General features: G+C 37.9%; 1 protein-coding gene across 50 annotated transcripts in view; it reads left to right on the top strand.

The window, feature by feature from the left end:
• Positions 1–26,287, top strand: part of NEB (nebulin) — a 231,171-nt gene that overhangs the window by 23,933 nt on the left and 180,951 nt on the right. For all 50 annotated transcript variants that reach the window (XM_049712452.1, XM_049712434.1, XM_049712443.1 and 47 more), the window contains exons 11-25: positions 1,966–2,070; positions 2,712–2,819; positions 5,351–5,467; positions 7,094–7,198; positions 7,285–7,392; positions 7,490–7,594; positions 7,988–8,086; positions 9,307–9,411; positions 10,384–10,491; positions 10,579–10,692; positions 19,214–19,411; positions 21,424–21,531; positions 23,823–23,921; positions 24,689–24,793; positions 24,881–24,988. In XM_049712452.1, coding sequence (XP_049568409.1) covers positions 1,966–2,070; positions 2,712–2,819; positions 5,351–5,467; positions 7,094–7,198; positions 7,285–7,392; positions 7,490–7,594; positions 7,988–8,086; positions 9,307–9,411; positions 10,384–10,491; positions 10,579–10,692; positions 19,214–19,411; positions 21,424–21,531; positions 23,823–23,921; positions 24,689–24,793; positions 24,881–24,988 — 1,692 coding nt within the window. The remainder of the gene's footprint in view (positions 1–1,965; positions 2,071–2,711; positions 2,820–5,350; positions 5,468–7,093; positions 7,199–7,284; positions 7,393–7,489; positions 7,595–7,987; positions 8,087–9,306; positions 9,412–10,383; positions 10,492–10,578; positions 10,693–19,213; positions 19,412–21,423; positions 21,532–23,822; positions 23,922–24,688; positions 24,794–24,880; positions 24,989–26,287) is intronic.

Raw genomic sequence — 26,287 nt, 5'->3', positions numbered from 1 at the left:
TTACAGTGGTGGCTTGGATTATATGCCTATTGGGTTGCAGCAGTCTGCTGGATGCAGAGACAGCATTGGGTACTTTGAAAGCATTGCTACAACTGGGTTTGCTTTGTGGAATAACAATATGATCCAAGGGGAGGAGGGCTGTGGATGAAGGTCATTAGATTCAGCCATGGTGATAGTTATTCATCCCAGTCTCATCCAGATTTCCAACTTCTAAATGGCTGTTGTGCATCCAAAATAATAGTCAAATAATAATAGTCCCAAAATAATAGTCCCAATAATAATTGGGAAGAAGTGCTTGTGATGGGTAGCAGTCCATCCAACAACAAACCATCCAGTAAGAGAGGTGTAGGGCTGCCAGGGGTGACTTAGATGTGGAACTTGCTGCCTTTCTTTTGAAGTTTTCCTCACTCTTAAGCTGCTTTGACCCATGTTTCAGTATCATTTCCTTTCTCTCCAAAAACGTAAAATCTCCTTTATCTACTCCCTTTTGTGCTTTAATTTCGTAGCATTTCCTTGTCAGATTATGTCTCCCAGATCCATCCCTTTGTCTTACAGCCTCCAGTTCAGATTTTAACATAAGGAACACATATCTGTAATGATTATATTGCCATTACATTCTGTTTACCATCCTTCCTTACTGTACCTTTCAGAATCAAGTCTCTCACCTTTGTCTTTGGCCAAAGCCATCAAGTACATGCCAGCACCTCCTCCTGGCTCAGCGCGTTTCATAGAGATGGGTAGGCAGGCAGGGCTGTTCGTGTACACCGTGCCTACTACAACCAGCTGGGGTTGTTACAGGGGGGTCTGTAAGAAACAACTGGGAAGTCCCTTTAGCTTCTCTGTGCCTGCTTCTCTGCTTTCTTACAGACTCGTGATAGAAAGATATAAGATTTCAGGTTGGAATTTCCAGTTGACACTAGGTCTGGACCTGAAAGGAGAAACTGGGATCTAGAATGTTAACCTTTTGAGAAGAAAGGATATAGGGTGTTAGAGAGAGGGCTGGGCTTCCTATGACTCAAATTCTCTGGCTTTGCATATCACCCACCCTTGGTACTTGTTCTTTAAAGGTGTAACAGAAAATGACTTTCTTTTTCTTTGGAGAGTATGGTGGGGGTATAGGCAGGCAAACACTTTGAGACCCCCTGGTAATGTCTGTGGACACATTCTATTGAGCAAAGGAGGGGAAATTGCTCTAACCCAGCTCTGGCTCGGGCTCATGTCCCAAATTTGGGGTTAATTCGATTCCAAGAATATTCAAGCCAAGGTAGTCAATATATCATGGACTAGGTTCAGTTTAACATAGTTGAACATACATTTATGTGGTAACTTCTGCATACTGCATTTTGTGTTAGATCCGGAGGATTCAAAAATGAAAAAGATATAATTCCTCTTTCCAAGGAGCTCACAGCCTAAGATTCAGGTGGTGTGGTGTTTGTGAGTTAATATGGGACAGCAGTTCAATTTTTTAATTACTTGTCAGTTCTCATTAAAATTTCTTTAAGTCTAAACCAGGAAGTCTTATTCATTGGCCTACATGCCAAATTTTGTTGTGGTGTTGCTTTCTGGATAACTAGGAGTTTTGGTAAAGTTCAGAAATTAATGGCAAAGTTCATCAGGCATGAAAATCTGGGGTTGAGTGGTTTTATTATAACTATGAATTATAGAAGGAAGATGCATCCGACTCTCTCTTCCCTCAAACATCAGGGACCATCTGTGAGTTCTCAATGAACTAAGTCTCTAAACTCAGCAAAGCGGGGATTGATACCTCTATCCCCTGCACCCAACCTTCTTTTGGGTAAATTGACACTATACTGGGAGATTTGAAGACATCTGTTAAGTACCCAGGAAGGGCCTGGTCAAGATATTTTTAAAAGCCAACCACTACCACTTAATTAGCTGCCTTATTTGCCTTATTCCCAGATTTTGCTTGTCTTATTTTCTTTCTTTCTTGTTTTTTTATCCTAGCAAAAATACAAGGAAGACTATGAAAATAAAATCAAAGGCAAATGGAGTGAGACACCTTGCTTTGAAGTTGCAACCGCCAGAATGAATACTAATAACATCAGCACGGTAAGTAGGAATGGATTGCCAGATGTCCTTGGGTTGAGAGGGTGACCCTTTCCTGTATGACTTCTAGCCACCTGCTGCTCCTGCAATGGTACTGGAACATTTGAATCTGGGCACCTCTTCTTGGGGGTAAGACCTGTGTAGTGTTCCTATTTACAAAGAAATTCCACAATCTTTCCTTCCTTTTGAGAAATGCTGTTTTTATTGGATTCCATTATTCTTGCCTCGGTTTTCATAGGAACAATATGGTTTCAAAGTGAGTACAGGCGAAAGGGGCCCTTTTAAGTTTATTCTGTGTCTGGGCACTCGCACGGTACATTTATGAAACTGATTAGTTTCTACCTAGATTCTCCTCCCTGGAAAACATAAGTCCTCTTTTTCTCTTCGCTTAAGTTCTCTGCCTCTGGCCTTTGAGAGCTCCTTATTTGAAGTTGGCTTTCAGCCTATTATAATTTTCCCAAGTCTCTCTTAAGTTGCTAATGGTTTTTGTGATGGCACCACATTCTATCATTGTAATCTGACCTGCAGAAGCTAAGAGGAGCATGGCTTTGGGTAACATCTCCAAATAGCCTCTGTCCTCGCATACAAAATATTTACGTAGTTTGTTCCCTCAGCAGTTCTCCAGCATGTTTAATGTCTTACAGAGGAAATACCAGGAAGACTTTGAGAATATGAAAGACCAGATCTACTTCATGCAGACTGAAACACCAGAGTACAAAGTGAATAAACAAGCTGGGGTGGCAACTAGCAAGGTATGGGGACATTCTCTCTTTTATCTTGATGGTCTCAGTGTGGGTGAATTTCTTACAACTCTTACTTTTGTATATAATGGGAAAAAAAGGTTCTTAGGGGAACAATAAGAAAAATACTTTGGGATTACAATAGGGCTACCAAATTTTTTTTTTTTAATTGCCATGTAGGAGAATTCACAATACTCAATTACCATCTTCAGCATTTCTTAGACTAAAGGACGTTCTGATACCCAGAAGTAGAAAGGACAAAAGAATTTCTCAAGAAAAAGCAACTGGCAGCCTTATATGCATATAGACACTTCACACTTACAACTACCATCATTTTTCTATTTTCCTACTAACTGGTGAAAATATAGTCACAGACAAGATACTTGAATCCATGGATCTGCTCATATACTCTATAGAGTGACTTTGGTAAATAGTCTACTCCTAGGCATTCTAAAGCACCAGAAAGAGCAATAAGTTCAAAGCCAATCAGACTTGATTCTAACCCTGGTGCTGGCTCTGCTGGAGCAGTGAAAGCAGAAAAATCACATCACTTAGGAGGCTATTTCAGTATCCAGGTGCAAGACAGTGATATTTTGGACCAGGAGGGTAGCACAGAAAGTGATGAGAAGTATTTTGAAAGTAAAGCTGACCTGATTTGCTGATGGCTTGGATGTGGGTTATGAGAGAAAAGTTTTGGTCTAAGCAACTAGGTGGATGGGGTTTTCCTTTGTCAAGATACGGAAGATGGTGGAAGGAGTAGGTAATTTCTTTTTAGAGGGGAGACCTGAGCTCTTCAGATATGTAAAATTTGAGATGCCTTTGAGACACCTAAGAGGAAATGTCAAGTGGGCATTTGATTACATGAGTCTGAAGTTGCAGGAGAGATATCTGGGAAGGCTGTATAAATTTGGGCGTCAGTAGCATATGGACTGTATTTAATGTCATAAGACTGGAGGCCATCAAGGGAGGAAGTGTAGACAGAAAACTCGAAGGACTGAACTCTGGAGTGCTTCCATGTGAAGACATCAGTGAGATGGGATTGGAGCAAAATTAGGAGAAAGTGATGTCTTGGGAAGCAGGTGAAGAAGGAAGGGAGTGAGCAACTGTGTCAAATGTTTCTGAAGTGGATTTATCAATGTATGGTCTCTGGTGAACTTAATAAGAGAAATTTGGTTGAATCTGCTTAGAGAGCGTTCGTGAGTGAATGAAAGAGAAATAGAATTTGAGTGTACTTCACTCTTCCAAAGTATTTTCCTGAAAAGAAAAGAAGAAAAAGGGGTAGTAGCTGATGGATAAGTAGGTGAAGAGGGGATTTTTTTAGGTAGGAGACAAAAATACCATGTTTCTATGCTGATAGAAAAAAAATCCAGTGTAGTGGGAAAATGTGATGATGTTGAGGGCTGGGGGAAGAAAGTGGCTGGAGTGTTGTCCTAGAATAGGGGAAAGGGGAAGGGACCTGGCACTTAAGAGGAGGGGATGGCTTCCCCAGAAACAGGAGAGGAGGTTGCGAATCCAAGATGCAGATAGGCGGATAGTAGGGTTTGTGAAATTTCCTTTCTGGTTGTTTCCATTGTTCAAGGAAATAGATAATTCTATAAGATAGAGAGGTTATCTATATCCTCTACTCCTGTAGAACACCCCCTGCGAGTCCCCTGTTTGGGCTTTAGGGGGTGGTGCATCTGTGTTTCAGAGTGTATCTCCTGCCTTTGGATACCAAGATGATTGTATTTGTTTCTGAGGTTCTTAAATGTTGGCAGATTATCTAGGATTCCCTCAACTTGTCTATATTCTCACATTACATTGCTTGAACAAATGGCTGGCACTGGAGATCATGGTCAAGATTAAGACCAGTTTCTTGTTTTCTTTCCTTTGGACATGCGCCTGAAGGGGGCTTTTGTGCCCTCGCTTAAAGCTTCTGTCATAGCTGGAATTGAAGGTGCAAAGCAGGGGGGTGCAGAAGGAGAAGATGAGGTTGCCAGCATTCATCTAGCCCCAGCCCCTTCCTCTTCCTCCCGTGTGTACATTAAATACACATGTGCTCACACACATAGTCACGGATGAGGCATGAAGCTTCTAGCTTTTTTCTTTAAAAATGTGTTGGCACATAGGCAGGTGGAGGTTAAGAGATGAATGAGGGTTCTGGAGCAGCAGGTATCTGGGGCATGATGTACTGTCGTTATTATGATGTGCATCTTTCTTTTATTATTTCTCTCCCCCTGCCCCCCGCCTTCCCTCCCTGTCTCTCTGAGGTCAGGGACCATGTGTTACTCTTTCTTTTATCTGTCCCAGGGCCAGGAACGTAATCAATGCCCTATGGATATTTTTGAATGAATAAATGAATGAGAAGAAAAGATATCCTGAAAATGTATGCAGTTTCCCTGCTGCTGTCATAAGTTACTATGAATATTTTGTTTATGAAATGTCAAGCTGCCATTTTTCTAAAGAGAAAATCGATTTGTGGAGCTATGTCATAATATCTGTAATAGAGACGAGAGCAAAAATAACCTGGAGAGTTACTTTATCACTTTATTTCACTCCTACAGGTAAAATACAAAGAAGACTATGAAAAGAATAAAGGAAAAGCAGATTATAATGTACTTCCTGCTTCAGAAAACCCACTGCTTAGGCAGCTGAAGGCGGCAGGAGTTGCCCTAAGCGATGTAAGTATATTCTTGTCAAAAGTGTGTTTTTAACCTTAGCAGCAAGAGAGATGAAACTTCTCTCCTTCTATAATGAATAAATGCAAATAGAACTTTACAAATACTTTAAGGTTATGGTGTAACAGTTTCCCTGGAGCTGTCTAACCACAGGAAGGCATTAGTGCCTCTGAGTATGATGTGTGTCAATTTGGGGAGCCTGTGGACTTAGTTCAGCGGGCAGGGAAATCCTCATTTGCTTATAAGCTCCAGGAGCCTATGCCTTTGTGTGGGCAAAGAGTACATTGTAGGAGTTACGTTGTGATTCTGACAGAGGCAGAAGGAGACTTTGAAAGGGGAGGAGAGAAAGATGAAGCCACTTAGTGCCCTACCCTTGTGCTCTTCAAGCCTGCTGCTAGGAGAAGAAGGAAAAGGTCCTGTGTTTCACAACTTCTCTCCCCAAACTCTGCCATTTTCTACTCAGGTCTTGGCCCCAGAAACCATCATCTGCAGATAGCAGAACTTAAAAGATGGCTCCCTAAGTCTTCAGAGCAATTTCTACTTGTGGAATATTAAGAGCTTGTCTAATCCATTAGGTTTCAAATAGATTAGATAAGTGAGAACTGGGCCTGGCATTAAAAGACTAACAGCCCAAGACCACTTTGATTATATATCAATATATAAAGAGACTGAACATAAGATCAGTTGAGTTTTTCCCTTTCGGTTAGGCAGTATTAAGTTTTCCAGTATTTGAGGATTATATGTAGCTCTCTGTGTGAGTTAGTTGTCTTTTCTTTGTGCCTTGAATTAAGTCAGCACCACAGAAATGTGTACATGTGACTGAGGAGTGGGGCGAGTGGAGTGGCAGGTGAGAGGATGTAAATGGATCTGTTCAAATAGCTCTACTGGGAAATCAATGCAAAGCACAACGCCTGCTTCCTAAATGAAGGTCATCTTTATCAAATGTATAAAAACTGAAGTTCAAATCCATTTTGTTGAAAAAGACAGCAATATAAAAATATTGAAAATGAATAGCACTATTTACAATTTCAAAACCAAACATGAAAAAATCATGTTGTGCCCTGTAAAATCCAGTAACTTTTAGAGCTAAAGATAAATCCTAGCAGAGAAGAGGAGTTAGTAGACTCTTGTATATACCTTATTTTTAAGGTGTACTGTCTGCTCGTATGATAAGGGATTTTTTTCCTTGGTGGAAAGAGGAAGGGTGCGTATTTCTCTGTGTGCTACACTTTTTCCATGAAGGTTTGTTTAAAAAAAATGAAAAACTTGCTGTTGCTCAGAGTATTCCTGTTGACTGGGGCATCACTGGTGAGGGAAGAGTATTGAGTTGGGAGGTCTAAAAGGCAGCATTTCAGATACGCAAGAACCTCTACAACTAAGGTCTTGGTCTGAGGCAGTATAGTGGTTTCTTAATTTTTTGGAGAATATTAAAAACTTAGGCTTTACAATGATTGCTAATAGAAAAGGTTTATCATTTATGACACTCCAATGTTTGATTGTCAGTTTTTAGACAGTTGACAGGTAGTATATTTTTTCTTCTTCCTTTGTTTAGTGTTGGAAAATACAAGTGTAATAATCAGGGTGGGAGTGACAGGAATCTACTGTAACTGATTTTTTTTTCTTTGACAGAAACTGTACAAGGAAAACTATGAAAAGACAAAGGCAAAGAGCATAAATTACTGTGAGACCCCCAAATTTAAGCTTGATACAGTTCTGCAGAACTTCAGTAGTGATGTAAGCCACCCCATGGTCATTTCCTCTGTTAAATCAAAGACCCATCACTTTGCCAATAAACAAATGAAATATGTTTTGTCTTTCAGACTAAATATAAAGATTCCTACTTAAAGAATATTTTGGGACATTATGTAGGCAGCTTTGAGGATCCATATCATACACACTGCATGAAAGTCTCAGCTCAGAACAGTGATGTAAGTTCTAAGGCAATTGTTTGACTTCCCAAATAACACATTTTTAGGGCATGAATACACTGGTTGCATCCTTATGTCTGATTTCTTTTCCTCATAGAAAAACTACAAAGCAGAATATGAAGAGGACAGAGGCAAAGGCTTCTTCCCCCAGACCATAACTCAAGAATATGTAGCAATGAAGAAACTAGATAAGTGTAAAGATGTAAGTCTGTAGTATAAACTGTGAATGTTACCACCCTCCACAGTATCTAGTGATCAAGATGTGTTTAATATTTTGACACTTTTGCAAACAAATGCAAGCAAGGAGTCTGTAAGAAACACAATTTATTTTTCCCTGTTGTCACCCACATGTCTCAAGCGCTAATTCTAGCTCATTTTCCCAAAGAAAAGTAATCAGGAATCTGTAGATATGGGAAAGTTTCCTATATAGATGTAAGAGCATCTCTCAAAGAAACTGCAGTCTAATTAGAAAAAATGCGTTTTGCTTACTGAAAGTTTCTTTTCTTTGGGGGGATGGGGTTCTGCTTGCTTGGCCTATAGGCCAACTCGGATTTGACAAGTGATACTACTAAACGTGATTCTCTTTCCCCCACAGTACACCTACAAAGTCCACCCAGATAAGACAAAATTCACTCAGGTCACCGACTCTCCTGTTCTGGTGCAAGCCCAAGTCAATTCCAAGCAGCTGAGTGATGTAAGTTCCCCTAAATATCCAAGAAATCCAGTTATGAGGGATAGCATATCATAACTCTATACGTGAAATCCAGTGACTTGTCACATTTATAAAAACAGGCTACGTAACTTTTAACAAGTTTAACTTGTATATATTTGTAATCACCTAAAATACTTTCCTATTTAGTTAACCTTACATGTTCTTGGGTGGATAACAATTATAGTAAAAGAGCTCTGCAAGGGAAACTAACGTAGCTTAATGCACTGGAAAGAACATGAGTTTCCGAGTCAGAGAGAACTGGATTCCAATTCCAGCTCTGTCATTTATGACCTGGGGCCTAGGAAAGTTGTTTAACCTCTCCGTACCTCATAGTTCCCTTTGATAATTTGTGGTGGTTTTGAAGATTGTGAAAGAAGGTACACGCATAGTATGCATCCTGGCCCAGAGCGGGTATTCAGTACATGGGATTTCTCTGTCTCTCAAATAAGTTTTTAGGAAATGGAGTCTTTGAGATACATTTTATCATATAAATTTTCAGTGTGAATTTCCAAACTTGTGTTGAAATAAAAAAATGAAAAATAAAAGTAACCTCAGTAGATTATGGCCAGAAATGAAGGCTTCAGTTAGAGTATCCACAAACCATAATGCATGTGAGGGGACATAACCAGATTTGTTAGAAAAGATTTTCCAGTGATTGAGCGTTGACAGCAGAAAGGAAGAAAGGCTGTCCCTCTCAGAACCTACAGGACCAACTGTGATATATAAAGAGGGGAGCTCCCACGTATGAAAGTGCCACCTCTTTCCATTAGGGCCCTACCATGGTGACAGATATGATAACAGCTGTCAACTATCCTCCACGCAGTGTCAGTAAGGCAGAGTGGCCCACCCTAGATCTGGATTTCTCTTTTTCTTTTTTTTTTTAACATCTTTATTGGGGTATAATTGCTTTACAATGGTGTGTTAGTTTCTGCTTTATAACAAAGTGAATCAGTTATACATATACATATGTTCCCATATCTCTTCCCTCTTGCGTCTCCCTCCCACCCTCCCTATCCCACCCCTCCAGGTGGATTTCTCTTTTGATCGTAACGACTCTGTCAGTTGTTATTTAACAAAATGTATTTTACATTTTATCTCATGAAATGTACCACCCAATATTTTTTTTTCTTTTGTATTTTGGAACAATCTTCTTCTGAATTGAGAACTAAATGGCTCATTTTCTCTCTCTCTCTTGCTCTCAGCTAAATTACAAAGCAAAACATGAAAACGAAAAGTTCAAGTGCCATATACCTCCAGATACTCCTGCCTTTATCCAGCACAAAGTCAATGCCTATAACCTGAGTGATGTGAGTTCCTCGTGCACTATGCCATGTGTTATACTGACAACTATGCTTTTATTTTTGAATTTCCTCATTGAATAAATATTTCAATGTTAAAGATGGGAATAACAGTTAACATTTGTATTGTGTCCCTATGCCTCTGCCAGGGTAACTTTAAACTCACCTTATAAAATGTGTGTAGCAATCTTATAAGTAGCTTCATACAATGAGACAATCTTAATATATTTTAACCAACCCTCAAAATACCACCATTCATGTATGTTTAATTGCAAATCTTGATGTAAGCTCTTTTAGCCATATATCCTTTTATACTATACTATAATTTTCTTTCAGGACCTCATATTTTAAGATACAGTTTCATTTTGTTTACTCCCCAGGCATATAAAGTCCCTTATTTCACACAAATGATACTTATTTCTACATGTAAGAGAACTTGCACTAATAAAGATATAGGGTATTCAAAAGGCATAAGGCCAGGTATCCATTGCTATCTTTCATTTCCAAACTTAATTTTATAGAAAAGTCAAATTACCCTTGAGGGTTTCAATTTCTTCAACAATTCTTTAAATAAGTACTAAAATTATCCAGCATCAATGAGTATTGCAATGATTCGTGAAATAACCTTTTCAGAGGACTTTGAGATCAAATGAAAATGTTGCCTTTATATAATACAAAGTAAGTTAACTATAGAATATTTGTGCCACTCTATAAAATATTCAGTGTTAGGAATCAAATATTAGTATGATAACTAGAATGAAGTTAATATAATACAATATTCTCATGGAGAGTAGAGAAACTTAATCTTAGAGAATTGGAAGATTCATCTTGAGGAGAATTATCTAAAATATGCACAATTTCTTAAACAAAGAAAATGGTCTTTTTATATTAAGACAAGGTATTGGGTTACCCTCTAGTCTTTAAAGTGTGATAACATGCATATTACTTTTGCCCATTCCTCTGCTGAAATTTTCTGTCCAGAATGCTTATAAGTATGACTGGGAGAAGACCAAAGCTAAGAAGTTTGACATTAAGGTGGATGCCATTCCCCTGCTGGCAGCCAAAGCCAATACCAGGAACTCTAGCGATGTGAGTATGGCCTGGGCACCTGGACAGGGGGGGGGCCTCAGCGATCTTCCTGATGAGTGAGATCTGGCACGTGTGATGTCTTTGCAGGTGATGTACAAGAAAGACTATGAGAAAAGCAAAGGAAAGATGATTGGAGCCCTCAGCATTAACGATGATCCCAAGATGCTGCACTCTTTGAAGACGGCCAAAAACCAGAGTGATGTGAGTGCTTTTGTGAATCTGTCTTGTTTTCAAGATTGTGTCCCAGTCAACATGCCCAAGGGTAATGGTGTAAAAAGATTCCATATCCATTGGCTCTCTCAGGTTCACAACAATGAACTGCTGAGGACAACTTTAGAAGTACAATGATTCCCCAGACTCTTGCACCTCTCATGTTTGAGGAGAGAAATTAATGATTTGTACTTGATCTTCATTTCACTTTGAAAAAACCTGTATTCATATTTAGTAGAATATTGATTGTAATTCTCAACACCTTTTGGAAAACATTAAGATGTTTTCATATTTTCTAATTGAAAAGTAACTTAAAATTGTGGTTTAAAAAGTGACTTTATTTTGGAAGAAAATCATGAGTCAGAGATAAAAATCTTAGTATAGCTAACATTGCTCTTTACTGACTTTAGTAATTAGTATTGGCCTAGGTCTAAGATTCCATTAATTATAGGCCCCGTTGAGAATCTGATAAAAGATCTGGTCCATCTCTTTAGGGAAATGGAGTTTTTTTCACATCTTTTGCCTGACTTTCATAGAGAATTCATGGATTCCCTAAGGATTGCCTTTAGGATATCTATCATCTTCCAGTTAAAATTCTTACCATAGAGAGGCAAACATATAGTATTGAAAATTGCAGTATACACTGTGTTTTAAAATGTTTGGAGAATCCCTTAAAAGTGGTAAGAATGTTCAACATAGCTTGCAAATATTAGCTTTTCATGGTGAAAGAGAAGGGTGTTTGTATCATTTAGTTTCATTTTAACCATGTGTTCATATTGTGAGCTATTAAACCTTCTTTAAATCATTTAAATCATTTCACATTTACTATATAGTCATATAGCACTTTAAACGTCTTATTCAGTTATTTTCTCTAGTAAATTCACACTAAATTAGATACAGTGTGATTATATACAGTCAGTATACAGTGCTCACATACATAATACTATCTTCTTCACCAGTTCCTTATTTTGTCTCAACTCAAGAAAGTTATAGCTCCCATTGACAGCACGTGTATGTTTATCTTTGGTTTTTACCCTACCACAGAACCCATTAGAACACTAACTTATTAAGTGCATAATAAGTGTTCAATAAGTACTTGTTAATTGATTCATGTTGGCAACCAAAAGAGATAGTCAATGATGAGTCATTCTCAAATAATATTCAGGCTAAAATCTAAGCTGCAGATACAGAGCACACATCGCTTTTAAAAAGAGTCTTTTAAAGCCATTTGGGACTAAACAACATGCCACTAAAATAACAGTGAGTCAGACTTCCCTGGTGGCGCAGTGGTTGAGGGTCCGCCAGCCAATGCAGGGGACACGGGTTCATGACCCGGTCCGGGAGGATCCCACATGCCGCGGAGTGGCTAGGCCCGTGAGCCATGGCTGCTGAGCCTGCGCGTCCGGAGCCTATGCTCTGCAATGGGAGAGGCCACAACAGTGAGAAGCCTGCATACTGCAAAAAAAAAAACAACAAAAAACCAAAAAACCAGTGAGTCAATGAAGGAATCAAAGAGGAAATCAGAAAATACCTCAAGACAAATGAAAATGGAAACAACACTCCAAAATCTATGGAATACAGCAAAAGAAGTTTGAAGAGGGAAGTTTATAGTGATATAGGCCTTCCTCAAGAACAAGACAAATCTCAAATAAATAACCCAATCTACCACCTAAAGGAATTGGAAAAAGAAGAACAAACAAAACCCAAAGTCAGCAGAAGGAAGAAAATCATAAAGATAAGAGAGGAAATAAATAAAATGAAAATTTAATAAAACAATAGAAAAGATCAATGAAACCAAGAGCTGTTATTCTGAAAAGAGAAAAAAACTGATAAAGCCAAGATCACCAAGAAGAAAAGAGAGGACCCAAATAAATAAAATAAGAAATGAAAGGGACAAATAACAACCAATACCACAGAGATACAAAAATTATAATACTATGAACAGTTATAAGCCAACAAATTGGACAACCTAGAAGAAATGGACAAATTTCTAGAAACATACAACTTGCCAAAACTGAATCAAGAAGAAACAGATATTTGAACAGACCAATTGCTAGTAGTGAAATTGAATTTGCATTTAAAAAAAAATGCAAGCAAACAAAAATCTAGGACCAGATGGCTTCACAGGTGAAATCTACCAAACATATAAAAAAGAACTAATACCTATCCTTCTCAAACTATTCCAAAAAATTGAAGAAGATGGAACACTCCCAAGTTCATTCTGTGAGGCCACAATTACCCTAATATCAAAACCAGAAGAAGATACTAGAAAAAAATTACAGACCAATATCTTTTAGATGCAAAACTCCTCAACAAAATATTAGCAAACTGAATCCAACAGTATATAAAAAGGATCATATACCATAATTGAGTTGGATTTATTCCAGGGAGGCAGGATGGTTCAATATTTGCAAATCAATCAATGTGATTCACCACATTAACAAAAGGAAGGATAAAGATCACATGACCATCTCAACAGATGTAGAAAAAGCATTTGACAAAATTCAATATCCATTCATGATAAAAACTCATCAAAGTGGGTGTAGAGGGAACATAGCTCAACAAATAAAAGCTATTTATGACAAACCCACAGCTAACATCACACTCAGTGATGAAAAGCTGAAAACCTTCCCTCTAAATTCAGGAACAAGCAAGGATGCCCACTCTTTCCACGTCTATTTAACATAGTATTGGGAGTCCTGGCCACAGCAATCAGAAAAAATAAATTAATTTAAAAAATAATAAAAAGCATCCATATTGGAAGGGAAGAAGTAAAATTGTCACTATTTGTAGATGACATGATACTTTATAGAGAAAACCCTAAAGTCTGCACCCAAAAACAATCAGAACTAATAAATGAATTTAATAAAGTTTAAGGATACAAGATTAATATACAGAAATCTGTTGCTTTTCTATATATTAATAATGAACTATCAGAAAGTAAAAAAAAAAAAAGCCACATTTAAAATTACATCAAAAAGAATAGGAATAATTTTTTTTTAATTCAAACAGAAAGTCACAAAAATTATAATCATCCTCATCAGTTCACTCAGTCCCATGTAATTAATTTTTTTTCATCTTGATCTTTTGTTAGCACTTTTATGAATACATCAGTTTTCCATTAGAGTTCTGAAAATGCTTATTCATTCAGTTCAGCAGTGTAGTCAGTTACCAGAAACCTGTACTTGTCAGTCTTTTCCATGAATTCCTTGAAGATGAAATCCTTTTATAGGAACATTTTTGCAAAAGCATCAGAGTACACCCAGAACTGTCTGTAAATGACAAAAGACTTAAAAATGACCATGGTTAAAGATTTGATGAAAGTTCATAATAATGCAATTAACAAGGAAATTTAGTTATTTCTGAGTTATACATTTTAAAGTAATAACTAGAATTATGACTTATAACATTATACCAGAGCATATAAGATTTTTAGAAATTTCATGTAATGTCTGAAACATTTATATTAACATATTTCCATACAAATAACCCAAAGAAAGTTTAGTATTGTTTTTGTTTGTTTGTTTGTTTATACTGCAGGTTCTTATTAGTCATCAATTTTATACACATCAGTGTATACATGTCAATCCCAATCACCCAGTTCAGCACACCACCATCCCCACCCCACCATGGTTTTCCCCCCTTGGTGTCCATACATTTGTTCTCTACATCTGTGTCTCAACTTCTGCCCTGCAAACTGGTTCATCTGTACCATTTTTCTAGGTTCCACATACATGCATTAATACACGATATTTGTTTTTCTCTTTCTGACTTACTTCACTCTGTATGATAGTCTCTAGATCCATCCACATCTCAACAAATGACTCAATTTTGTTCCTTTTTATGGCTGAGTAGTATTCCTTTGTATATATGTACCACATCTTTATCCATTTGTCTGTCGATGGGCATTTAGTTTGCTTCCATGACCTGGCTATTGTAAATAGTGCTGCAATGAACATTGGGGTGTACGTGTCTTTTTGAATTATGGTTTTCTCTGGGTATATGCCCAGTAGTGAGATTGATGGATCATATGGTAATTCTATTTTTAGTTTTTAAGGAACCTCTATACTGTTCTCCATAGTGGCTGTATCAATTTACATTCCCACCAGCAGTGCAAGAGGGTTCCCTTTTCTCCACACCCTCTCCGGCATTTGTTGTTTGTACATTTTCTGATGATGTCCATTCTAACTGTTGTGAGGTGATACCTCATTGTAGTTTTGATTTACATTTTTCTAATAATTAGTGATGTTGAGTAGCTTTTCATGTGCTTCTTGGCCATATGTATGTCTTCTTTGGAGAAATGTCTATTTAGGTCTTCTGCCCATTTTTGGATTGGGTTGTTTGTTTCTTTAATATTGAGCTGCATGAGCTGTTTATATATTTTGGAGATTAATCCTTTGTTGATTCGTTTGCAAATATTTTCTCCCATTCTGAGGGTTGTCTTCTCGTCTTGTTTATGGTTTCCTTTTCTTTGCAAAAGCTTTGGAGTTTCGGGCTTCCCTGGTGGCGCAGTGGTTGAGAGTCCGCCTGCCGATGTGGGGGACGCGGGTTCGTGCCCTGGTCCGGGAGGGTCCCGCATGCCGCGGAGCGGCTGGGCCCGTGAGCCGTGGCCGCTGAGCCTGTGCTTCCGGAGCCTGTGCTCCGCAATGGGAGAGGCCACAGCGGTGAGAGGCCCGTGTACCGCAAAAAAAAAAAAAAAAAAAAGCTTTGGAGTTTCATTAGATCCCATTTGTTTATTTTTGTTTTTATTTCCATTACTCTAGGAGGTGGATCAAAAAAGATCTTGCTGTGATTTATGTCAAAGAGTGTTCTTCCTATGTTTTCCTCTAAGAGTTTTATAGTGTCCAGTCTTACATTTAGGTCTCAAATCCATTTTGAGTTCATTTTTGTGTATGGTGTTAGGGAATGTTCTAATTTCATTCTTTTACATGTAGCTGTCCAGTTTTCCCAGCAACACTTATTGAAGAGACTGTCTTTTCTCCATTGTATATCTTTGCCTCCTTTGTCATAGATTAGTTGACCATAGGTGCGTGGGTTTATCTCTGGGCTTTCTATCTTGTTCCATTGATCTATGTGTCTGCTTTTGTGCCAGTACCATATTGCCTTGATTACTGTAGCTTTGTAGTATAGCCTGAAGTCAAGGAGTCTGATTCCTCCAGCTCTGTTTTTTTCCCTCAAGACTGCTTTGGCTATTCGGGGTCTTTTGTGTCTCCATACAAATTTTAAGATGATTTGCTCTAGCTCCGTAAAAAATGCCATAGGTAATTTGATAGGGATTGCATTGAATCTGTAGATTGCTTTGGGTAGTATAGTCATTTTCACAATATTTGTTCTTCCAATCCAAGAACATGGTATATCTCTCCATATGTTGGTATCATCTTTAATTTCTTTCATCAGTGTCTTATAGTTTTCTGCATACAGACCTTTTGTCTCCCTAGGTCGGTTTATTCCTAGGTATTTTATTCTTTTTGTTGCAGTGGTAAATGGGAGTGTAAAATAGGAATAAATTTAACAAAGGAGGTAAAATACCAGTACTCTGAAAACTATAAGACATTGATGAAGAAAATTGAAGGTGATACAAAACAATGGAAAGATATCCCATTCTCATGGATTAGAAGAATTAATGTTGTTAAAATGCCCATACAACCCAAAGAAATCTACAGAGGTTATGCAATCCATATCAAAATACCCATAACTTTTTTCACAGAACCAGAACAAATAATTCTAAAACTTATATGGAACCACAGTAGATCCTGAATAGCCAAACCAATCTTGAGAAGAAAGAACAAAGCTGGAGGTATTATGCTTCCAAACTTCAGACTGTATTACAAAGCTACAGAAATCAGTACAGCATGGTCCTGTACAAAATCAGACACAGAGATCAGTGGAACAGAATAGAGAGCCCAGAAATAAACTCATGCACCTATGGTCAAGTAAACTATGACAAAGGCAGCAAGAATATACAATGGAGAAAAGACAGTGTCTTCAATAAGTGGTGCTGGGAAAACTGGACAGCTACATGTAAAAGAATGAAATAGAACTTATTTGCAAATGATATGGCCAAGAAGGGGTTAACATCCAGACTATATAAATGGCTCGTGCAGCTCAGTATCAAGAAAGCAAACAATCAAAAAAAAAAAAAAAGAAAATGGGCAGAAGACTTGAATAGACATTTTTCCAAAGAAGGCATACAGGTGGCTGACAGTCTCATGAAAAGATGCTCAGCATTGCTAATTATTAGAGAAATACAAATCAAAACAACAATGAAATATCACCTCATACCTGTCAGAATGGCTATCATCCAAAAGTCTACCAATAGCAAATGTTGGCAAGGATGTAGAGAAAAGGGAACCCTCCTACACTGTTGGTGGGTGTGTAAATTGGCGCAGCCACTATGGAAAACAGTATGGAGGTTCCTTAAAAAACTAAAAGTAGAGCTACCATATGATCCAGTAGTTCCACTCCTGGGCATATATCCAGAAAAGACAAAAACACTAGTTCAAAAAGATACATGTACCCCAGTATTCATAGCAGCATTATTTACAATAGCCAAGATATGGAAGCAACCTAAGCATCCATCAACAGATAAATGGATAAAGAATATGTGGTATATATATACAATCGAGTATCACTCAGCCATAAAGGAGTGAAATTCTGCCATTTGCAGCAGTGTGGATGTACCTAGAGAATATTATGCTTGTAAAATAAGTCAGACGGAGAGAGACAAGTACTGTATGATATGTGGAATCTAAAAAATAAAACAAATGAACGTATATAACAAAACAGAGACAGACACAGATATAGAAACAAACTTGAATTGATAGTTACCAGTAGGGAGAGGGAAGGAGAGAGAGGCAAGATAGGGGTATGGGATTAAGAGACACAAACTCTTATGCATAAAATAGATAAGCAATTAGGTTGTATTGTACAGCATAGGGAATTATAGCCATTATCTTGTAATAACTTTTAATGGAGCATAATCTGTAAAAGCACTGAATTACTATGCTGTCTACCTGAAACTAATATTGTAAATCAACTATACTTCAATAAAAAAATAAATCAGTAGGGAATTCCCTGGTGGTCCAGTGGTTAAGACTCTGCGCTTCCACTGCAGGGGGGCACAGGTTCCATCTCTGGCTGGGGAACTGGGATCCCACAGGCCACACGGTGGGACCAAACAAATAAATAGATAAAAATAAAAATAAAGCCATTTGGAGCTTTGACAACCTTTTGTATGTGCAGCATGTGTGAGCTTATCTGAACTTGAACAAAAGGGTCAAAACAATTTAGTCAAAAACACTTCCACACACCAACTGCTATTGCAACATTGCTTTATCCGTTTATTTCTAATAAAGACAAACTGTCTTTATTTTTTTCAGTGTTCTTGCATGCCATCATAAAGTTTCCATATTTTATTTTCATAAACCAGGGCCTAGATTTTACAATTAAGAGAGGAATTTATTCTGTGAAACTGACTACCCACAATGTTTTAGAAGGAAGACTATATTCCCTAAGAAAGTTAAAAGATTGGATTATTTGTAAAAGGAATTTCTGCAGGAGATTTATAATGCACATCTATACTTGCTAGCTTGGATCACTGTCTTTAGAGCTTATGTGATTATAGGGAGATATAATAGGTTTAGAATCTTCCTAAAGGAAAAATTCTGGGTCAGAATTTTCCTCTCTTTTAAGGTAATTGGTGAGCAGACATGATGAAGCTGGGACTTTGACCTAATTAACACCCTGTCTAACCATTCCAGAAAACCAACCGATGAAAGTGCCTTCTGAGGCCAGTCAGGACATTTGGTTTATGAGAACACTGTACATAAGGGCCAACGTTACTTCAGTGGGTCAATTTCATAAATTTTTCTCCTTTGAGGTCTTATAACTGCTGAAATCTGAAACTTCTTTTAAATTGTTACCAAAATTAAACTTAGTATGGAAAAACCTCTGGGGTTCTCAGTGGGGCTTATCTGTTGTCCAAAGTAGAATAGTCAGGTTGAAAAATCAGTAACTATTCACTTAAAGATGACTTTAGAAAAGTCAAGAAGTCAAGTGTACAGCTCTGTTTATGAAGTAGTCATTTTATAAAATCAGAAGTATGAAATGATTGTCAAATGATTTTTGACAATTTAAAAAATACTTCTTTAATGGAAGACTCTTCTAAGGTTAGATTACCTTAGCAGAAATCATGCTTGCTAGTGGTCCTTGAAAAACCCTGTTTTAAAATAAAATAATAGCTGGCTGAATCAGAAGCTGTGGCCCATTCCTACTGTCTGACAGTTCCTCTTTGATCTAAACAAAGATTTGAGAAGATCTGTCCATGCATCTGCCCATGATTTTGGGAGGGGCGGTTTCAGTGATGTGAAACATATGATAAAATTTTAGGAAAAAATAACTAACTAGAAGGAAAAAATCTCTATCTTGTATTTGTTGTTTATGAGAGATCTCTGTGCTTTTCTGGAAATCCATTGAAGATTTGTGCTAATAAATGGTAATTTCCTATTCACAGCATGAATATCGTAAAAACTATGAAAAGTCAAAAACTATCTACACGGCACCTCTTGATATGCTCCAAGTGACTCAAGCTAAGAAATCTCAGGCAATTGCCAGTGATGTCGACTATAAGCACCTCTTACACAATTACAGCTGCCCGCCGGACAGCATTAACATGGACCTTGCCAAGAAGGCTTATGCACTGCAGAGTGATGTGAGTAACCAGATTTTCTCTATTCCCTCTTTTTAAGGTAGAAACTGAAAAGGATTTCTAAGTTGAGTGATTTTTTGGCGATTCTCAGAAGTATCTGCATTGTCTTCTGTATGTAGCAAGTATGTAATGGAAAAATGATCCTTGGGATTCTATGAGAGCACACCCCTCAGAGTTAGAGAGGCCTGGGTCTGGCAAAAGCACCCCATCACAGTTTCCTTTTGGGAAAATGATCAACCTTGCTGAGTTTAGAGTGCTCCTGCAAAATTGGAATAATACAAAAGAATTGTTTTCATTATTTAAATGCATTCAAAATACTCTTAGCATGGTGCTGGGCCCTGGTGAATTCTCAGTAAACATTCACTATTATCATCATCACCATTATCATAATTATCACATTCATCATTATCAATAATTTTTTGTATAGATTGCTATCTTGTCTGAAAATAGAATATATTATTTATAGCATTACTTTTTATAATAGCTGGGTTTTTTTCCTGCAGATCAAAACTTCTTTAGGCAAATTAATTTGTCTGAGCTATACAATTGAATACTTTATCCTAACAATTCTATTTTTTTAATGGTAAAATAGACATAACATAATATTTGCCATCTTTACCAGTTTTGATTGTACAGTTCAGCAGCAGTTACATTCCCATTGTTGTTCAACCAATCTCCAGAACTTTTTCGTCTTGCAAAAATGCAACTCTCTGCACATTAAACAACTCCCCATTTCCTCTTCCCCTCAGTCCCTGTCAACCACCCTTCTACTTTCTGTCTCTGTGAGTTGGACTACTCTAAAGACCTCGTATCGATGGAATTATGCAATGCTTGTCCTTTTGTGCCTGGTTTATTTCACTTAGCATAATGTCTTCAAGGTTCATCCATGTTATAGTATGTGTCAGAGTTTTCTTCCTTTTTGAGGCTGAATTCTATTCCATTCTATGTGTATACATTTGGGTTATCCATTCATCTGTCAGTGAACATTTGGGCTGCTTCCACCTTCTGGCTATTGTGACGAATGCCACAATGAACATGGATGTATGAATATCTTCAAGATCCTGTTTTCAATTCTTTCGAGTATATACCCAGAAGTAGAATTTCTGGATGATTTGGTAGTTCTATTTTTAATTTTTTGAGGAATCGCTGTACTTTTTCCCATAGCAGCTGCACAATTTTACATTCTTATCACTAAAAATTCTATTTTATGCATTATTATCTTATTTGTTTCATTTTGTTATGTTTCTTCCTCCCAAATAGATCATAGGTTTTTCAAAGGTAGGAACCAATGGTTTCTTGATTTTTCATTCCAGTTAGAAGGCCCACACTAAAGAACAATCTTCTGAATTTTATATCTAGAGTACATGTTTTAGGTATCACCTATAGCCAGACAACAGGGGTAGGTCATTATTTTAATAGCATCAAGTAACTGTCTCCCAGATAGGTCCAATTCCAAATGATAACTGCTCTCCATAAGCAAATTATTGAATACAACTGTATTAAAATATGTTGTTAGCCAATGTAGAAACACTCCTAAGCTTACAGTTACACATGAAGGGCAATATGTGTAAACACTTAATACAAATAACTACTATCAAGTCTTATCAGAAAATGAGTAAAATTATCCACCTTCAATATGGCCTTCAGTTATAATCTGACCATAGAAACATAATACATAATATGTTCTAGTGAGCAAACATCTCACGTTTGATGATCTAAATATAACAATTTCATTTATTCTTTGAAATACAGCTTTGAATTTAGCAAATTGGAATTCTAATTACACATACTTTGGAAATAAGGGTGAAGTAGAACATATGCCAACTAGAAAGAACAGTGCAAACCTAAGGGCTGTTAAAATCTCTCCCCAAGGAAATGTTTAAAATAACCTCAATGTATGGAATAAGGAAACTGGTCAGAAAACTTAAAAGCATTATTTTGGGGAAAATGTTAATGATTTTACGAAGAAGGATGATGCTGAGAAAAGAAATGTAATCTTTCTCTTGGTGTTTTAGGTCCAATACAAAGCTGACTACAATAGCTGGATGAAAGGTTGCGGCTGGGTACCTTTTGGGTCCTTAGAAATAGAAAAGGCAAAGCGAGCTTCAGACATTCTGAATGAGGTAAAGCCATCATATCTCTGTGTGTCACAGAGATAGATTTGTGAATGTGACATGGTAAAACTTCCCAAACCATGGGAAAACCTCCTTTACCACTTCATTTTCTAGTATTGTTGCTGAGGAAAAAAACCCCAACTTGTCACGTGCATGAATTATCTCGGTAGATAATCATACCTCTTCACATCACCAAAGTCGTTTACGTTAACCACTCATGACAGAAATATTTTTAACAGCTTTATCGAGGTATAGTTTGCATACCACAAAAATTCACATATTTTAAGTGTACCCCTTGACAAGTTTTAATAAATCCATATAGTTGCATAGCCATCCCCACAATTGAATTTTTTTTAACTGGTAAATGCATCTTTGTTTTTCAGAAGCAAGATAGAAAATGAGTAGTATATTATGAAATACACAATATAGGAGTGAAATCAGCATGGTCTAGGGAGGTTGGACTGCAAGCTCTGTTAGGTCGTTGGATGCAGTTGGTATCAAGAGGTTAGGTCAAGGTTACTTCAACTTTGGCCTTGGGTTTCATGAGATCCCCCTACTAGTTAGGAATGGTTTTAGCAGCAAGAAAAAGAGAATACTTGAAGTTATGGAGGCTACTCAAATACTTTGTCTTCAAAATAGTCAGGAGGGGGTTGGCTGCTGGCGTAGATTCAGGGGCTCAGTGATATCAGACCCACAATTGAATTTTTTTTTTTTTCTCCGGTATGCGGGCCTCTCACTGTTGTGGCCTCTCCCGTTGCGGAGCACAGGCTCCAGACGTGCAGGCTCAGCAGCCATGGCTCACGGGCCCAGCCGCTCTGCGGCATGTGGGATCTTCCCAGACTGGGGCATGAACCCGTGTCCCCTGCATCGGCAGGCAGACTCTCAACCACTGTGCCACCAGGGAAGCCCCACAATTGAATTTTAAGATGCTGCTAGCATCCCAAAAAGTTCCCACTCCCATTTTCAACCCCAGACAACCACCGATCTGCTTTCTGCCTCTATAATTTTGCCTTTTCTAGAAATTTCTTTTGTATCAGGATTCTTTCACTTAGCATAATGTTTTTGAGGTTCGTCCATATCTCTACATGTGTCTGTAATATTTTCCTTTTTATTAGTGAGAGTAGTATTCCTTTGCACGACTATATCACACTTTGATTGTCCAGTTAGTGGGCATGTGGATTTTTTCCAATATTTGGCAATTGTGAATTATGCATATAATGACTATTATAGAAATTTTCTTTGAAGTATTATTATACCTTATGCTATATTCTTGATGACTTTGAAGTAGTATATATGTTGTTATTCAGTCTAAGAAGAAACAAAGATGATCTTGGGGCTCTCAAAGCAGTCCCTTCTCTGACAGCAGTTGAACATTCCCCCTGCTGTCAGGTGAATCCGTCATCCAGGAAGTTAGACCACATAAAGAAGGGTCAGAGGTGCTAAGTGAGGATTGTCTTCCACACCCAAGTTTTTGTTGTTCTTATTGTTTTGTACGTCTGTTTGTTTTTGTGAAAACCACTTTATCTACTCAAGAGATCTTTCAGAAAAAATTCTGGGTTAGTGGTTTTCAGAAGTCTGAAGTTGAAAGAGGGATGCTACTATATACACAAAAGTGGGATGTATAGTATGAAAAAATGAAGAGAACTAGGAGAAGAATATAGGAATAAGGGTAGCTAGATGTTGCCAGCTCCCAACTGAGACATCTTCCCCATGGCCCCTCTCCTGTGTCTCCTCAGCACTTTAGTGATAACTTATGTACTAACCACATTAAGGCTTGCAAAGCAAAAGTCCTCCTTTTCTTATTAGTAATCTATAGCTATTGCCCTAGTTCCTCCATTCCTCCTCTCTCAACTGGAAAACTTCAGTTGCTGATGGAGTGACAAGGAAAATGACATTCCTGGGAGCTTGTTTAGTGTCATGCAAAGATACTCCAAAGATACTCCATACTCCTTGCATGCTTTTCTGTTAATCCTTTAGAAAACTTTGTGATGTTTCGAGATTCTGCTGAGCTTTCAGAGTGCCTTCTTTCACATCATAAGCAAGAAATTAAGAGAATAAAGTCATTCCTGAAAGTTGTATTGGTCTGTACTTCCCCAAACAATCCAAAATTAAAACAATTTCTTTAAATGTTGGTTTTTGTATTGTATTCATTTTTTCCCCCAAGCCAGCACAGAATCAAATATTTTTACATTTTAAAATCAGGAAAATTTCTTGTCCCTCCAAAATAAATTTAAAGTATTTTGATTTATTAGCCTTTGGTGAAAGTATTATTATCTTTCTCTTTTTAATTTGTCAAACAGAAAAAATATCGCCAGCATCCAGATACTCTCAAGTTTACTTCAATTGAAGATGCTCCAATTATAGTACAGTCTAAGATTAACCAGGCCCAGAGGAGTGATGTAAGTGTTAATTGTCTCTGTATTTAAATGTTAACTAATACAAATACATTTGTATTCTAAATGTAATGATCACCTGTACTTATTAGGCAATCTAAAGAGACTCAGTTATATAAGCAACTGTATAATTCCCCAGGTTTTCATTAAAAAAGCACACCTAATTCATATCTTTAGAGGATTATACATATTTCAGTGATTGGACATTGCTCTCGAAGGAAAAGGTAAGAGGGGCTTCTCTTGATAACCAGAAACACAAGCCTATTTCTAGGAAAGATCAGGAAGGTGATTATAGACACTACAACATATGAAACGGTTATATTTAAAGTCAGAGGTAAGACAAAAATCATGCTTAGTAAAAACTACCCCTAAGTCCCTTTAGTCACCCACTGCCCACAAAATATAATATAGATAGTTGGTAAATTCCACCCTATTAACTTTTCCTATGCTCAGGAAAGTGTCTACAGGTTAACTTTGTCTTTGGGTCACTTTCCTGGGCTCTTAGGTAGGTCCCCCTACCTTAGTCTGGAGGTTCTTAGCACATACCAAGGGACTTTTGTCAAGGCTAACAGGCACTAAGATCAGACCCTGTGCAATTGCATAGGAGATCTTAAATGCCTACAAATATTTTCCGGGGAATGTGGGGAAGGCACAGAGAGTGTCTTTCATTAAAAAAACTCCTCTGTGCAATGTGATCTGCTCCAAAATTATTCTCCTGTGCCGTTAAACACTTTCCCCTACTTTATTTGTTTATGCATTTTTTTCTCTTCCAGATTGCCTACAAAGTCAAAGGGGAGGAAATTATTCACAAGTACAGTCTGCCGGCGGACGTGCCCCAGTTCATTCAGGCTAAAGTCAACGCCTACAATATCAGTGAGGTGTGCATGTGGGCTCAGCCGCTCACTGAGGGTTAAGCCTTTTCTACACGTGGTCTGAGTTATCTTCAAATGACATTTTTCTTTCAGAATATGTACAAAGCAGACTTGAAAGACCTGAGCAAGAAGGGATACGACCTGAGAAACGATGCGATCCCCATCAAAGCTGCCAAAGTTGCCAGGCAGGCGGCGAGTGACGTAAGTCCAGCTGGTGGTCACCTGTGTGTAACCAGAAAATGGGGGCAGGTGGGCTTCTTATCCAAGTCTCCACGTCTGCTGTCCCTGACTGGAAGCAAGCCAGGCTGAAACGATTTAGAGAAGAAAGTTCCCTAAACAGATCTGAATTTTCTTGGGGGTAAGGATTTGTATAACCTTAACCAATCTGTTCTAATCAAGCCCCCTAATTTAAAATTCTCATCTATATTTCTGCACAAATTCACGTTATTTCTCTTATAGAAATAAAGAAGTTACCTGCTATTTATATCATAATAACCTCCTGATGGTAAACCTTTATCTCAAAACTTGCTTAATTTCTATGAATTCCCTCTTTGCCTTACCTCTCTTTTCACTTCATTGCTTCTACAGACTGATGAATGGGCTTCAAGTGTCAGAGCCCCTAAGAGTCAGTCATTAGGTTGCATTAAAGTGAAGACTTTTGTTTCTTTTCCTATCTTACTTCAACTCAGATGTCAACTGAAGTCACTTTGCTCTTTGAGATTTAAATAAAATGGACTCAAACCCCCTCCTGCTGTCCTGCAGGAAGTGGGATTCCCTCCCCATGATTGCTGCATTCTCAGGTTTTTGCTTTTCTGATCACCTCTGGCTCCTGGTTTGCACATGATGGTTTTGCTCTGGCTCACCTGGGCTCTCCTCCCCTAGATTTATTCTCTTTCTGCTCTGCACGATCCAGAGATGGAACTCAGCCCCTTCTTTTTGGTTTCCCTCCAAATCCCAAGTACAACTTTAATGATTGTTTGAAATGGAGTTGTCACTGCAGCAATGTAAATACATTAAGACTGAATAATGAATGTCCATGTCCTAAAAGCCCTGCTCCAGAATTTCTCACTGATCCCCTTTCTCTGTGGGTGATCTCGTCCAGCCACCCCACCCCAGCATACACATAAACCTTCCCTCACATCTCTGCTACTCCGTTTCCTGGGGTTCTTCCCAAGTCTCCTCAAGGACACTTAATTCTCCCCGCTTTATTATTCGGAACCAATTAGTGTTACACACTACTGGTTCTGGGTCTCCCTTTGAATATCCAAAGATTCATTAAAATTGTACTATTACTACTACTAGTATAATTCTGTTATTAAAATAGCCAGCTATTTGGCTTTAGAAGCACAGTATAATTGGTAGAGTTTGTGAAATATTTATCTTTTCATTTGTCTCTATCACTAAGTGGAACAAAACTTATTTTACTTTGTCACTGATATAAATTATAGTAGCGTCCGCACCCCAACCTCCCTTGGGTGGCAGAAGCAACCACAGACAACC

This window comes from Orcinus orca, chromosome 7, assembly GCF_937001465.1.
Source record: "Orcinus orca chromosome 7, mOrcOrc1.1, whole genome shotgun sequence".
Taxonomy (NCBI): Eukaryota; Metazoa; Chordata; class Mammalia; order Artiodactyla; family Delphinidae; genus Orcinus; species Orcinus orca.
The sequence above is the reverse complement of the archived record's forward strand: the minus strand, read 5'-3'. Positions and strand labels throughout refer to the sequence as shown.